This window comes from Bombyx mandarina, chromosome A1, assembly GCF_030267445.1.
Source record: "Bombyx mandarina strain Sakado chromosome A1, ASM3026744v2".
NCBI classification, from domain to species: domain Eukaryota; kingdom Metazoa; phylum Arthropoda; class Insecta; order Lepidoptera; family Bombycidae; genus Bombyx; species Bombyx mandarina.
The window spans coordinates 14,617,864-14,631,468 of NC_143234.1; the positions used below are offsets into that span (position 1 = coordinate 14,617,864).

The following is a 13,605-nucleotide window of genomic DNA, read 5'->3' on the forward strand; positions in this document are numbered from 1 at the left end:
ATAGAATTAGAAGTATATTTCGTACAGATTACAGAAGGTAAGACATGGAAATGTCATATCTAGATAATATTATCTACGTGTTTTTACACATATATCACGTATATATGTGTGAAAATAGTTTTATATAAGATCAAAAGAAAAGTTACGTGAATTACACAAATTGATTTATTTGGGATACCAACAGTACAAAACAAAATTATATTAAACAAATATTTAAAATAAATAGCTAAAACAATAACCAAATATGTTTCCACCATCAAAATCACATATAAGTGGAGAGTGACAAAGGAAAAAGGACAGGAATGAAAGGAAACGAAATACATTTAAACATTATTAAACATTAAAACTACATAGATCTATTCGAGTCTGGTATTTCTAACTTTTGTTTCCATTAGATGGACGAATGAATATGGCCCAGATACTGTTGTATGTGTGGGGCAAAATCAATGCCTCCACCTACGTTGACAAGTCCCACTCCTCAAATGTTTCGTGGAAAAAATGCAAAGGTAGGTGCAAAAATATTTTTATGTATATATCTTACTATAGTTTTATGAATGTAAGCGATCCGGCTAATATTATACACATTATATATTATGAATTCTAATTAGTGTATATTATTATTAACTAGCGACCCGCCCTCGCTTCGCTTCGGAAACTGCAATTTGTTATTGATTTTTCCACTATGTAATGGATGTTATTATACATATAAACATTCCTCTTCAATCACTCTATCTATTTAAAAAAACCGCATCAAAATCCGTTGCGTAGTTTAAAGATTTAAGCATACATAGGGACAGACAGATATAGGGACAGAGAAAGCGACTTTGTTTTATACTATGTAGTGATATATTATTTACAATTTCTATAAGTTTTGTAACGTCACTTTTTAAAAATGCCAGAAAATAAAGGATTTTTTTTAAATTATTTATTAGGGGCTAATTCATGTTAGCCCCTAATACGGCCTACTGCCACATCTAAAAAGTAACAACCGAAACTTGCCTAAATGAAATAAATTAAGTTGAAAATGCATAGCCCGAAAATTTACAGGTTCTACGGCAAAATAAAACACATAGCTACATAATCTGAGTCGCCACAAAAAGCGAAGTGTTCGACAAGAAAATCGGTAACAACAGCCCCGCTCCCGCCTCTCCCTAGGGGTGGGGGTGGGGGCAGGGTTCCCACATATCCATAGACACTTTTTTATTATTTACCAAAGACACACCAGCGAAGTAAATACAAGAAATCTCAACGCGACTTAACATAGTCCTTATGTTCATAACAAGATGCGATTTTGAATTTTTGTTTTCGTGTGTACTACACAATTTTCGAGTCAACACGACGAAAAAATATTTATCAAAAAACGTTTTTTTTTTATTGCCCTTGTAGGCAGACGAGCGTACGACCCACCTGATGGTAAGTGGTTACCGTCGCCCATGGACTTCAGCAATGCCAGGAGCAGAGCCAAGCCGCTGCCTACTGCTTAATAATCTCCACAAGCCTCATTTGAAGAAGGAAATGTCGTAGCGCTCGGGAAACACCGTGGAGGGGAGCTCATTCCATAGCCGGATGGTACGTGGCAAAAAAGACCTCTGGAAACGCACTGTGGATGACCGCAGTGGCTCCAGGTAGTATGGATGAACTCTACTCCGGTGGCGGGCGGTGACATGGTAAAAACGAGACGTTGGTATCATCTTGAACAATTCCTCAGAGCACTTCCCATGGAACATACGGTACAAAATACAGAGGGAACCGAAGTCCCTCCGCAGACCCAGAGGCTCCAAACGAATTCAAAAGTTCTAGTTCTAATAGACAAATAAATTGCCTCAAGTTTGGAAGAGTATGTTACAAAGATCGCGACTCCGACTGAAATTCAAAGGCAGACCCCGTCCCACAACCCGAGTAATGTCCTGACCTGGTCAAAGATATCAGTCCATTTTCTAGGGCTTACCCGAGTAAAATAACGTCATTATGGTGATGGACACGGTCAAGTCTTTGAAACATTCAAAAGTTTATTTAAATAGCTATCAGCGTCTATGGCGATTACAAAAATCCTTCACTGTGCACGCGGTCAGACTGTGGAATTCGTTGCCGGCTGACATCCGAGTTTGCAAGTCTGTTTCTGTTTTTAAATACAAGGTCAAACAATTCTATCTCTCATCAACCGAATGATCATTGTTCTATACTCTTCGTATATACTGTGTTATTTACAATATTTTGTATTCAAGTTTAACAATATTTGCTATGTGTATGTGCATTACTATAATTCTCATGTTGTATTTGTTATTTTAGCTGTTCTACACACACTCATCACTTTTAATTATTATTCTCATAATCCTCTCGCAGGTCTGCTGGAAGAGATTTCTTAAAGAAATAAGCAGCGCCTTTGTACATAATTTTCCTATTACTCTGTACTATGTCTTCTTTTCTGTGTGTACATAAATAAATATAAAAAATATAAAAATTCATCCTGCTACCCATCTTAAGACTAAGTTTCTAGTTTTTTATTAATTTTTTATTTAGATTATTTTCGCATAGAAACCCGTTAAATAATAGTATATGTAAGTCATCTAATAAATACTATGAATAAAAGTAAGAAAAAATAGCTCCTATTGTAATTCTGCACGTCTCAACCCTAATACAGCTACTTATGTCCCACCGACACGAGTCACATCGCGGCGTCAAAGTGTAGCGTGCAAAAGGCACATCCTGTATACTGTGTTTTTCTCGTTTTGACACATACTATGCCCTAGATAAGGTGCTGGAGTCAGACGAATTGTTTCGTCTAACGCTAAACACGTCCAAAGTAAATGATGAATGAATTTATTTGTTTCGCAGTGAGCTATGAAACGCTATGAAACGTTTTCTGATTAGTTCAATAGTTGATGATAGTTCTAGAAATTACAATCAAAGTAGGTAAATCAGGTGGCTGCGCTCGGGGACAGAAAATTTGTGATTTTTTACACTGACCACAACAGAGCGTGAGGTAATTAATTTATATGACACATTTTATAGTACATGTGCTAAGCACAAATCTGTCTGCTTATGGCGCGTATCAATCGTACGTTCTGATTTGAAAAGTAAGGGAAAGTTGTCACATTAAACATTTGTAAAACTCACTGTCTAGCGGAATTAACATCGTGACATCTATTTATTCCGAAAAACGCTTATCACAAATTGGGCCATGAGCTCATTCACAGCGGTAGACAGCGGCTTGGCTCTGCCCCTGGCATTGCTGAAATCAATGGGCGACGGTAACCACTCACCATCATGTGGGCCGTATCCTCGTCTGTCTACAAGGGCAATAAAAAAAACACCTATGCAATAAAAAACATACACACACAAACACAGATGTGTAAGCTTAAGAGTAAATTATCGCTTTAAAAAATATTTATGAAAATAATTTATCCAGCCAACAAAACTAAGTGAGGTTATTCTTGTCAGAAATGCACTGTAGGTAATGGAAGGGGTTTCTCTGGTAATTCGGTTGAACCCTTTTTCGATTTCAGATGGTGTAACAATACCAATAATATAGTTGCTTATACTTTAATGTTAACAAAACTAACCTCGTTTTTGCTCTTCTGTTGTGGTCCTGAGTTGAGGGGGCAGTGGGGCTGGTATCGCCGGTGCGGTCGGCGCGGTGGGTAACCCTGGATACCACCATCCAGTCGCCGCTTGACCATTGAACATCCTCAGTTTCTCATACACGCTGTCGTTCTGGGCTGATGCCGCTTGCTCCTTCTGCGAGGCCAGGTTCCGTAGTACTCGGTTTATTGATGACACCTGAATGATCATTATTCTTTATTTGTTTAAGTTAAAAAGTTACAGAATTTTTTATTTTCAGTAGGTGGTTTTAATCAAGTCGTTGATTTTCTTATTAATTATGTAATCGAATTCGATGTCGTCGTGGCCTAAAGGATAAGACGTCCGGTGCATTCGTATCTAGCGATACATCGATGTTCGGATCCCGCAGGCGGGTACCTGTTTTTCTAATGAAATACATACTTAATAAATGTTCAAAATTGACTTCCACGCTGAAGGAATAACATCGTGTAATAAAAATCAAACCCGGAAAATTATAATTTGCGTAATTACTGGTGGTAGGACCTCTTGTGAGTCTCCACGGGTAGCTACCACCACCCCACCTATTTGCCGTGAAGCAGTAATGCGTTTTGGTTTGAAGGGTGGGGGTAACTATACTGAGACCACTTGACACCGTGTGGGCTGTGAGCTCGTACACGCATCTAAGCAATAAAAAAAGCTCATTTAATTGTTTTTATGTTGTAAAAATATCTCGTATGTAATGAAACAGGATAATTCCCGGCCCGCTTTCCAAGCCTTTAACATTTTCCAAACAACTATCTAATAGGAAACAAATTGCCTCTGCACCCTTTTAACTTACATGTTCGTGTAATTTAAAATCTAATATGATTACTAAATTCCAATCGGCAGCCTCAAAGGGACAGATTAAGGGACTCCCATCGTCCCCCCCCCGTAACCGCCTCACCCCATTACAGGGCCTAAAAACCCCAATATCTATCTACTTTCGCCGAAAAGCACGCATGCGTGAAATCCTGCCACACACAGACAGAGCGTTATGTATGTCTATTTTGGCACGATATAGTTATGTATTCATCGATGTCCCTAGGTATAATATCTGTTTTCGCGTTGCCATGGCGACGGAGGAAATGTGTTTTCCCGCCGGCGCGGGGCGGGTCGCGTTCGGGGTATAACGTCCGTTCTTTACAGCTCCTTTTTGTATTACGTTGGTAATGAAAAGAGGGTCGTTTTCTGGTGTTTTGACCGGCGGAGGCGAAGATTAAACGGTTTATGTGTAAAATATTTTGTACACAACGGTAGGTACCTGTGCGGGCCGTGAATAACAAAGCGATGTTTGAGTGAGCACGCGTTATTCAGAAACAGAATAATAATAGTATTTGGTCAGTCTTCGCGTCGTAGCAGTAAAAATCGTAGATATAGGTAATTAAAACAGCTAGTTTTATCGCTTAATCCTTGTTTTGAGAGAGAGAGAGAATATTCTTTATTGTACTCCAAAAAATAAATGAACAATGCGATACATTAAATACAAAATAAAAGTACAAAAGAAAAGTAAAAAAATTAAAAAAATTAAACCGCATTTTTTTTATTTATTTTTATTGCCTAGATGGAGGACGAGCTCACAGCTCACCTGGTGTTAAGTGGTTACTGGAGCCCATAGACATCTACAACGCAAATACGCACCCACCTTGAGATATAAATTCTAAGGTCTCAAGGTCTTATCGCTAAGAGCGATCTCTTCCAGACAACCATCAAGTGAACAAGAATCATTTGGAAACGAATTAATTGCTGTGTACCAATCCAGTGAAATATATTTATATATATACATAAATAGATACACAAATACCATAGATATACATACATATTGTTTTATTTGCACTTAACACTTTTCGTAGTCATTATTTAATTTCTAAATGTCGGTAATACAAAAAAACGCTAAATTAAACCTTATAAGCTGTTTTAATTGTAACATAATAAGAATATAGTTTTAGATGAACCTTAACGTTTTGAACTGTATTTTGACGTGAGACTAAGTTGCAGTATTGACCTAATAACTTATAAATGAGAAAGTGATTGTGTTTGTTTGTTACGATTTCATGTCTTATTAACACAACGGTACATCCTAGTATTTTTTATACACATTGCCAAGAGTACAGAGAAAGGCATAGAGTATCATTAATTTATAAAAACAGTACTACATATTGTCTAAGTATAGAAGAGAATACCTAACTTGTTGGAACGAATTGTTAGGTCTGCTTCGATGACATCTGATCTATGACAAAGTTTCCTGATGTGCCATTAAGAATTTACAGCTTCAACAAACAACGCACAAGTATAGACATGTATTCCTTGTATATATATTTGTTTCATATTGCATAGACTTCTTACTGGAGCCCGCGTTGACAGAAACCCTTACTCAGCAGTGGAATGGAAGCTAGCCTATATTATTTTTCACAATTCAAGCTATATCCATACGCAATTCCTTCAGAAAATATTTTTTGATTTAGGCGTGAACTCGCAACAAACAATGTTCTCAAGCTTAGCCCGTGAGCTCACCTACTAGTCCGGGCGTAACTGGAATAGTCCTGGGCTACCAACGAATAAAAAGAACTATTCCAAACAACAATTTAAAAAGAAATTCAAACAGTTTTCGTGAATTCGAATTAAATTATACGCGTCTCTATTATTACATTATTTAAAAAAAACAAAAACGAATAAATTCTAATCTAATTAAAATAAAGTAAAAACATTCATAAACCTTAACCGGCCAATAAGCGGGCTGCATTTAAAAAGCGAACTCTGCTTCTGACAGCGCCCCATCCAATCAGATATAGATTAAACCACACGTTCCTATTAGAATACAAAAGGATTTTTCTATTGTCATCGTAAAATAATCTGTTTAGATTTAATCTGTAATGGATTCGCAAACTATTAGATTTAAGATTTATGCATTTTTATCGAACAGACAACTGTGCTGACAGCCGCTTATGGACATCAACAATACCAAAGGCACAGATGTCGTTGTTAATGTTTTCTATAGGTCGCGTTGGAAGAAACGCATGTCAACTCGCCAGAAGCATCAAAAAGAGAGTTTATTCAAGCATTGAGAAGAAAAAAAACATCTAAAATTGCAATATGATTATGTTGAAATAATTTCCGTAAACTAAACCTAAACCTTCCAGTAATTTAGGATTGCCTTCATTTCTCGTAACACTAACATATAGAAGATTAATATACTTAATGATCTTCTGACGTTAACCTTTATAATCAATCATCTAAATCTTACCATTCTAACTGTAAATTTATAAGGCCCGTTTTCAAAGTTTTTGGGATTTAAAGGATAGGCTAGCATTAATAAATGCTCATAAAATCAGCAGAACTAGTCATAAGTAGCCTGTTTTTTCCATCCCCAATCTTCATTAATTAAGCTGTATCTGTCATTTCTCTTTTCCTTGACGATATCATGAGAACCAACGTATTTTGGGTAAAGCTTGCTCCTTTGACTAAAGTGTGTCTTATTATCAAACCTCCGATTTTGTATGACCGTCAACGTTGCTTAGAGAGAGAGAGAGAGAGAGAGAGAATACACACTTTATTGCACACCAAAACACAATTTACATTTTAAAAAAAAACATTAAAAAAAAGCAGATACATTTCTACAATAGGCGGTCTTATCGCTAAAAGCCGTTTAATTTCTAGAAATTGTAATTCTAGAAAATGTAAAAACATAGCAGGTATGTTGCGATGTACTATAGATAATACATTATTATAAAAAATATATACATACAATAAACAAAATATATACGGTTTACATATAATATGAAATATATACCAATATTTATATACCAATATGCATACTTACATACAATACATACTAATATACTTACATACACATAATACCATCAACAGTATGGAAATAATAAATGACGATGTTGCTTATACGTTGGATCGGAGCTAGGTTTTATTTACGAATACTTTTAATCATAATAAATTTAACTAAATTGCCGCTCTATATCGCACGGGCGCGCAAACAGCACGAGCCTGCCTAAAAACGAGGTAAATGCATTTTTTAAGCGACGCATTAGAGAAAAAAACCATCAATTTATTTGTTCAGATGTCGTTATTTGAAGAACCGCCGTAATCGCCGAGTTTCACGCAACACCGAACCACGCAGCTGCGACTTTTTCGTATCTATTGTTAAATTCAATTTGTTATACTAATTAGCTGTAGATAGTTTTTTTTTTATGAATATACATATCGACGCTTGAAAGGCAAACGTGACTAAGCGACAATAACTGCTTTATACATAAATGATAGGCAATAACCATATTTATACTGGTGGTAGGACCTCTTGTGAGTCCGCGCAGGTAGGTACCACCGCCCTGCCTATTTCTGCCGTGAAGCAGTAATGCGTTTCGGTTTGAAGGGTGGGGCAGCCGTTGTAACTATACTTGAGACCTTAGAACTTATATCTCAAGGTGGGTGGCGCATTTACGTCGTAGATGTCTATGGGCTCCAGTAACCACTTAACACCAGGTGGGCTGTGAGCTCGTCCACCCATCTAGGAATTAAAAAAAAAAAAAAAGAAAAAAAAAATCGATGCGCAAAAAAAAATATTTCTAGGTCTATTAAAATAATTTCAATCCTACAGCTAGATTCGTTAAAATATTTTTTTTTTCAGGTAATTTCCACTGTAAATTAGTCTACTGTAAAGTTCACGCATTGTCGCTTAGTCACGTTTGACTTTCAAGCGTCGATATAAAATAATTATAATCATCGTTCGGTTTATTTTAATTGGTAAATATACAAATAGCTTTCTTAATATACGACGATGTGTTCCTAAATAAAATACGTTTAGTGACAAAAAACTTAAAAAAAAAACTTTTGTGTCATTAATGTAATTTTTTTTTATATTTTAATTGAAATTATAACCCGTTTTTCTGTGGACGTGTCTACGTAAATGCATTTTAATCATTTAAATAGCACGTTGAAAAACAGAAACAGATTTTCGAATTCTAGCCAACTAAGTTAAACAAAAAAAATCGATTGTTTTATTTCACGATGTCTGCCGACGGGAAGCTCAAAACTAAAAGCTGGTTTTTTCCGAAAGCTCGTATAAAGCCCCCGGTGCACGCACCTCGCGCCCGTAGCGGCCCGGAGTTATATGCTCTTTACACACATCGCTGGATACTAACACGGTCAATTCAGCTTCGAAACGGCGTAAGTCAAAAAATTGAAATTATTATATACCTACATCTATAATTTACAGTATTTAGTTTAGTAAGTGTTTGTTCATTATCTATTGAGAATTTTTGAGGACATATTTCATCTATCTATTTAAAATAAACAGAAAAAAACACATTTTGTAAATACATATCGAGTGAATCAAAGGCTATGTGGCTTAAGTGACATTTCCCTTAATACGTGACATTTATCTTTGTAATTAAAGGTGCGTTTTATTTGGTATCGGCATCAACAGTTCGTTGTTTTTAATCGAACTTCAAATAAGTTTACTCCATTCAAATAGCCGAAGAAGTCTTTTTGTTATGATATTTTTTCTAAATTTTAAACCCTAAATTTTGATATTTTGATATTTATTTATGCATAAGCTAAAACGAAAAAACAAAACACAACGATCACTCTTGGCTTAAAGCGATAAGCAGCGGACGATCCGAAGAAAACCCAAATACAATGACTCAATTTAATATTGACAACGGTAACGGGCTTATTCTGTAAAAACTGTTCGCTACAATGAATTTTGTGATTTTTATTTATTTGTAAATTACTTCTTCAGCTTTGCATCCGCGTTCGAATCCCGCACGCAATTACGAACTCCGCTCATCGTGTTTTTCCATCGTGGCTATAGAAAGATAAGATCGGCGACATGTAACATGTAATTAGAACGCAGGGGATCGTGTGCAGTGACGTCACCGATAGCCTCATAGATCTCGGCGCCGGCGGCCTCCGCTGTCACACTGACAGGTGTCATAGGACGTCCTATCAACACAGGGCTGTCTTACATACAAAAAACCTTTGGTTCTTTTTAAACGTCTAGAGGTTTTTTGTGATTGAATATCATTAAAAAAAAATGAGTATAAATTTTTGTAGACTTTAAATCAACGATAATAGAATTTAGTATAACAATATTTTTATTTATTTATTTTTTATTTTATTTACTAGGCACACAATACACATCACAAGCTAAAAAGATACATAAAAACCACAAGTAATAAGAAACAAAATCTGGCTAGCAACATAAGCAATGTGCGTACGACAAAACAAGACAAAGTGCTGAAATTTGTACACAACGTTCTTTACATTTTTATAAACGTCACTAACATCCAAGTAAAAATATCGAACTCAGTTGACGATCTTGCCACTTCGTTATAGGTGCGACAGATTTATTTTTAATTCCGAAAACTTTCATAATCGATTTTGAATGAATATGGAAATTAATCGGAACGTTATTTTGCTTAACAGATTAGTGGACTCAAAAGTCGTCAATATGTTTTGATAATTACGTAGATATTTCAAAGCACAAGATCACCAGCCCTAATTCGATGTTCATGATAGATGGTTCAACAGGCGATATAGTGTTAGAGATTCGAACCGCGGTGGTCTTTTACAGACACGTCAAGTAAAATGACGTTTACGCGCCCAATCGAATTTATAGAACGAATCGCATGTGACGTAGATCGGGGAAAACGATACAGCGTTTGAAAAGACATGTTTCTGAATGGAAAGCGAAATTAACTTCGAATAATAGCATAAGTAGTAATGCGTTTCGGTTTGAAGGGCGGAGCAGCCGTTCTAACTACACTTGAGACCTTAGAGCTTATATCTCAAGATGGGTGGCGCATTTACGTTGTTGAAGTCGTCTTGGACGAAAGGATAAGACGTCCGGTGCATTCGTATGAAGCGATGCACCGGTGTTCGAATCCCGCAGGCGGGTACCAATTTTTCTAATGAAATACGTATTCAACAAATGTTCACGATTGACTTCCACGGTGAAGGAGTAACATCGTGTAATAAAAATCAAACCCGCAAAATTATAAATTGCGTAATCACTGGTGGTAGGACGTCTTGGGAGTCCGCACGGGTAGGTACCACCACCCCACCTATTTCCGCCGTGAAGCAGTAATGCGTTTCGGTTCGAAGGGTGGGGTAGCCGTTGTAACTATACTCAGATCTTACAACTTATATCTCGAGGTGGGTGGCGCTTTTACGTTGTAGATGTCTATGGGCTTCAGTAACCACTTCACACCAGGTGGTCTGTGAGCTCGTCCATCAATCTAAGCAATTAAAAAAAAAAAAAAAAAAAAATTGCACTTTTAGTTATAATATCTTCGAAATTCGATTAACAACTTTGGTTTTGGATGACGTGTCGATTTTACGTTAATAAACTATTTTTTTAAACTAGTATTTGTTTTTGACTCGGTCGATAGAATTCAATTGAAATATAATGTATCAAAATTTTTTACGTTATCGCGCTAGTAAAATATGGTCTGGAAAATATTATTGTATTGAAAAAACAAAATATATATCGGTGCTGTGATATGTGTAGGATATGTGTAGAGCTAGTATAACGAATCATCTACAGAATAAATGTTATCAAATTGTAGCATTATCGGGAGTTAGATTTTTGAAACATTTTGTAGAATCGATACGTGCAATTCTTAGTCTGCTGTAAGGGACCTCAGTCATTATTAATTTATGAACACCAGGATTGTAAAATCACCACTTGTAAAATGTCAGTAGTAGTAGTTGTTGTATTTTTCCAACTGGAAAGGCAAATGTATCATACCATACAGCCTAATATTTTATAAATTTTTTGTGAAAAATGTTAATAGGAATTGAATTGAAATGAAAAGGATTTGGAACATTAATCAAATAGCATGAAATTAAATTAGTCAATTCAATTGGCAAAATATTAGTATTTACAATTTAGAAATCTAAACATAATGTGACTGTCAACATTGAAGTTTGAGATTGACATTTGATAGACTTTTGGCGGGAACATATCTTCCTCTTTCCCTTCCTAAGTTTTAGATTTGTATAAATATAAGCAAGACTTATAAATTAGTTCGCCAAAAAAGTTTCACTTCTGACATGTGTACTTTGTACGCACGCACTTTTTTTTAGGATACTAATAAATACTTAACTGAATGAATTAGGAAAAAAAAATGTTTTTTCTTCGATTTAAAGTTAATTAAATTGATGTAATATACTTAAATCTCCGTAATGAAAGAAACAAAGCAGCCAAAACCGATCGCTAGAAACGTGGAACCAAAAAAGGGCCATTCAACCCCCGGCCTCCTTTCTCGTACATCAAAACCAGATTAAAAGACTTGTACAAAAGACCATTAAGCCGAATGCGAATTCCTATAGCCTCATCTCGGGGGCCGGTCCCCCTCAAGAATTACTATTATCTATAAACATTTTAACGTATACGCTTAACCTGCGGAGACCTCGGTCCCATGCGGGAAATGCCGCGTTGGATGCGGTTTCGGGGGCACGGTTTTTTGCGAGCCCCTCGGGGGGGACTGAGATTGGATAGTTTGTCGTGCATTCGTTTAGTTATAATGAACTGTTACAACTGCTTTTAGGTTGAATTGGATCATAAATGTTTCTGATAATAAATACCTAAACATTTATGATCCCATATATAGATATTGAACATTAGGTATATATATTTTCTTTTGTAGCGCGGCGGTGTATTTTTTTTATTGTTTAGATGGGTGGACGAGCTCATAGCCCACCTGGTATTAAGTGGTTACTAAAGCCCATGGACGTCTACAATATAAATGCGCCACCCACCTTGAGATATAAGTTCTAAAGTAAAGTTACAACGGCTACCCCACCCTTCAAACCGAACCGCATTACTGCTTCACGGCAGAAATAGACGGGGTGGTACTTACCCGTGCGGACTCACAATAAGTCCTACCAACAGTAAAAATCAGTGTTTTATGAGTTTAAATTCTTTTTTCAGTCTTATCAGAATAAATCAGATTTTTATCGTATATTTTTACTACTGGTACGTGTTGTTGGTGTAGTCCGAGATATATCTATACATGCAAACGGCAATGTATATTGCAAGTCAAATGTGAACTAAAAACATTATTCATGTTAAAAACAAATAGCTTTCACATTATTATTTTTTTGTATTGTTTATGTTTTATGTTTATGTTTTGTTTAACCTGGTGTTAAGTGGTTACTGGAGCCCGTGGACATCTACAACGTAAATGCGCCACCCACCTTTAGATATAGGTCTTAGGTCTCAGTATACTTACAACGGCTGCCCCGCCCTTCAAACCGAAACGCGTTCTTACTAGCTTTCGATTTTACGAAATAACTCTTTTGCGTTAATACGATCTTTGTTTTTCCGACTCTTTGAATATAATAAAGCCTTACGACTTAATATTTTTTCTAGTTCGAGTACCCAAATAAATAAGAGTGAGTAGCAGTAATCAAAATTCTAAACGATCCCCTCTGATATAAATAATTATAAACACGTGGGAGTCATTGGCGATTAACTGTGAGTAAGATTGCGTGACGGAGGGGACTCCTCTGGTGCGTGCCCTCGCTGTACCTCTGAATACCTCCGCATCGATAATGTGGGACTGTTTATTTGAAGCAAAAAATTAGGAATTTTCGTAGCTTTTATTTATTATATTATATGACCCGGCAAATTTCGTAGTGCCTCATCGATAAATAAAAGACCTAAATTTTTGTATAAAATAAACTTAAAACAAACTAAAGGAATCCGTCCGATGGGGGACACGTCAAAGGAAAAACAAAATTGTTATTTTTATTTAATTCCGAGCATTTTCATATTTTTTCACCTTTTAAACCTTCTCTGGACTTTCACAAATAATTCAAGACCAAAATTAGCCAAATCGGTTCAGTCTTTCTCAAGTTTTAGCGAGACTAACGAACAGCAATTTATTTTTATATATATAGATAGATATATAGATATATGTCTGAATCAGAAATCGTGATATATTAGATTGGAAACGTCAGGTTAATGAGCTGGATGTAATCGAAGATGGC

The 13,605-nt window shown here is 36.0% G+C and overlaps 1 protein-coding gene across 6 annotated transcripts in view; it reads right to left on the reverse strand.

Annotated features, from left to right (window-relative positions):
* The window catches only part of toy (twin of eyeless), a 96,897-nt gene that overhangs the window by 34,381 nt on the left and 48,911 nt on the right, over window positions 1-13,605 (reverse strand). For all 6 annotated transcript variants that reach the window (XM_028169482.2, XM_028169498.2, XM_089739761.1 and 3 more), the window contains exon 5: window positions 3,564-3,780. In XM_028169482.2, the coding sequence (XP_028025283.1) occupies window positions 3,564-3,780 (217 nt within the window). The remainder of the gene's footprint in view (window positions 1-3,563; window positions 3,781-13,605) is intronic.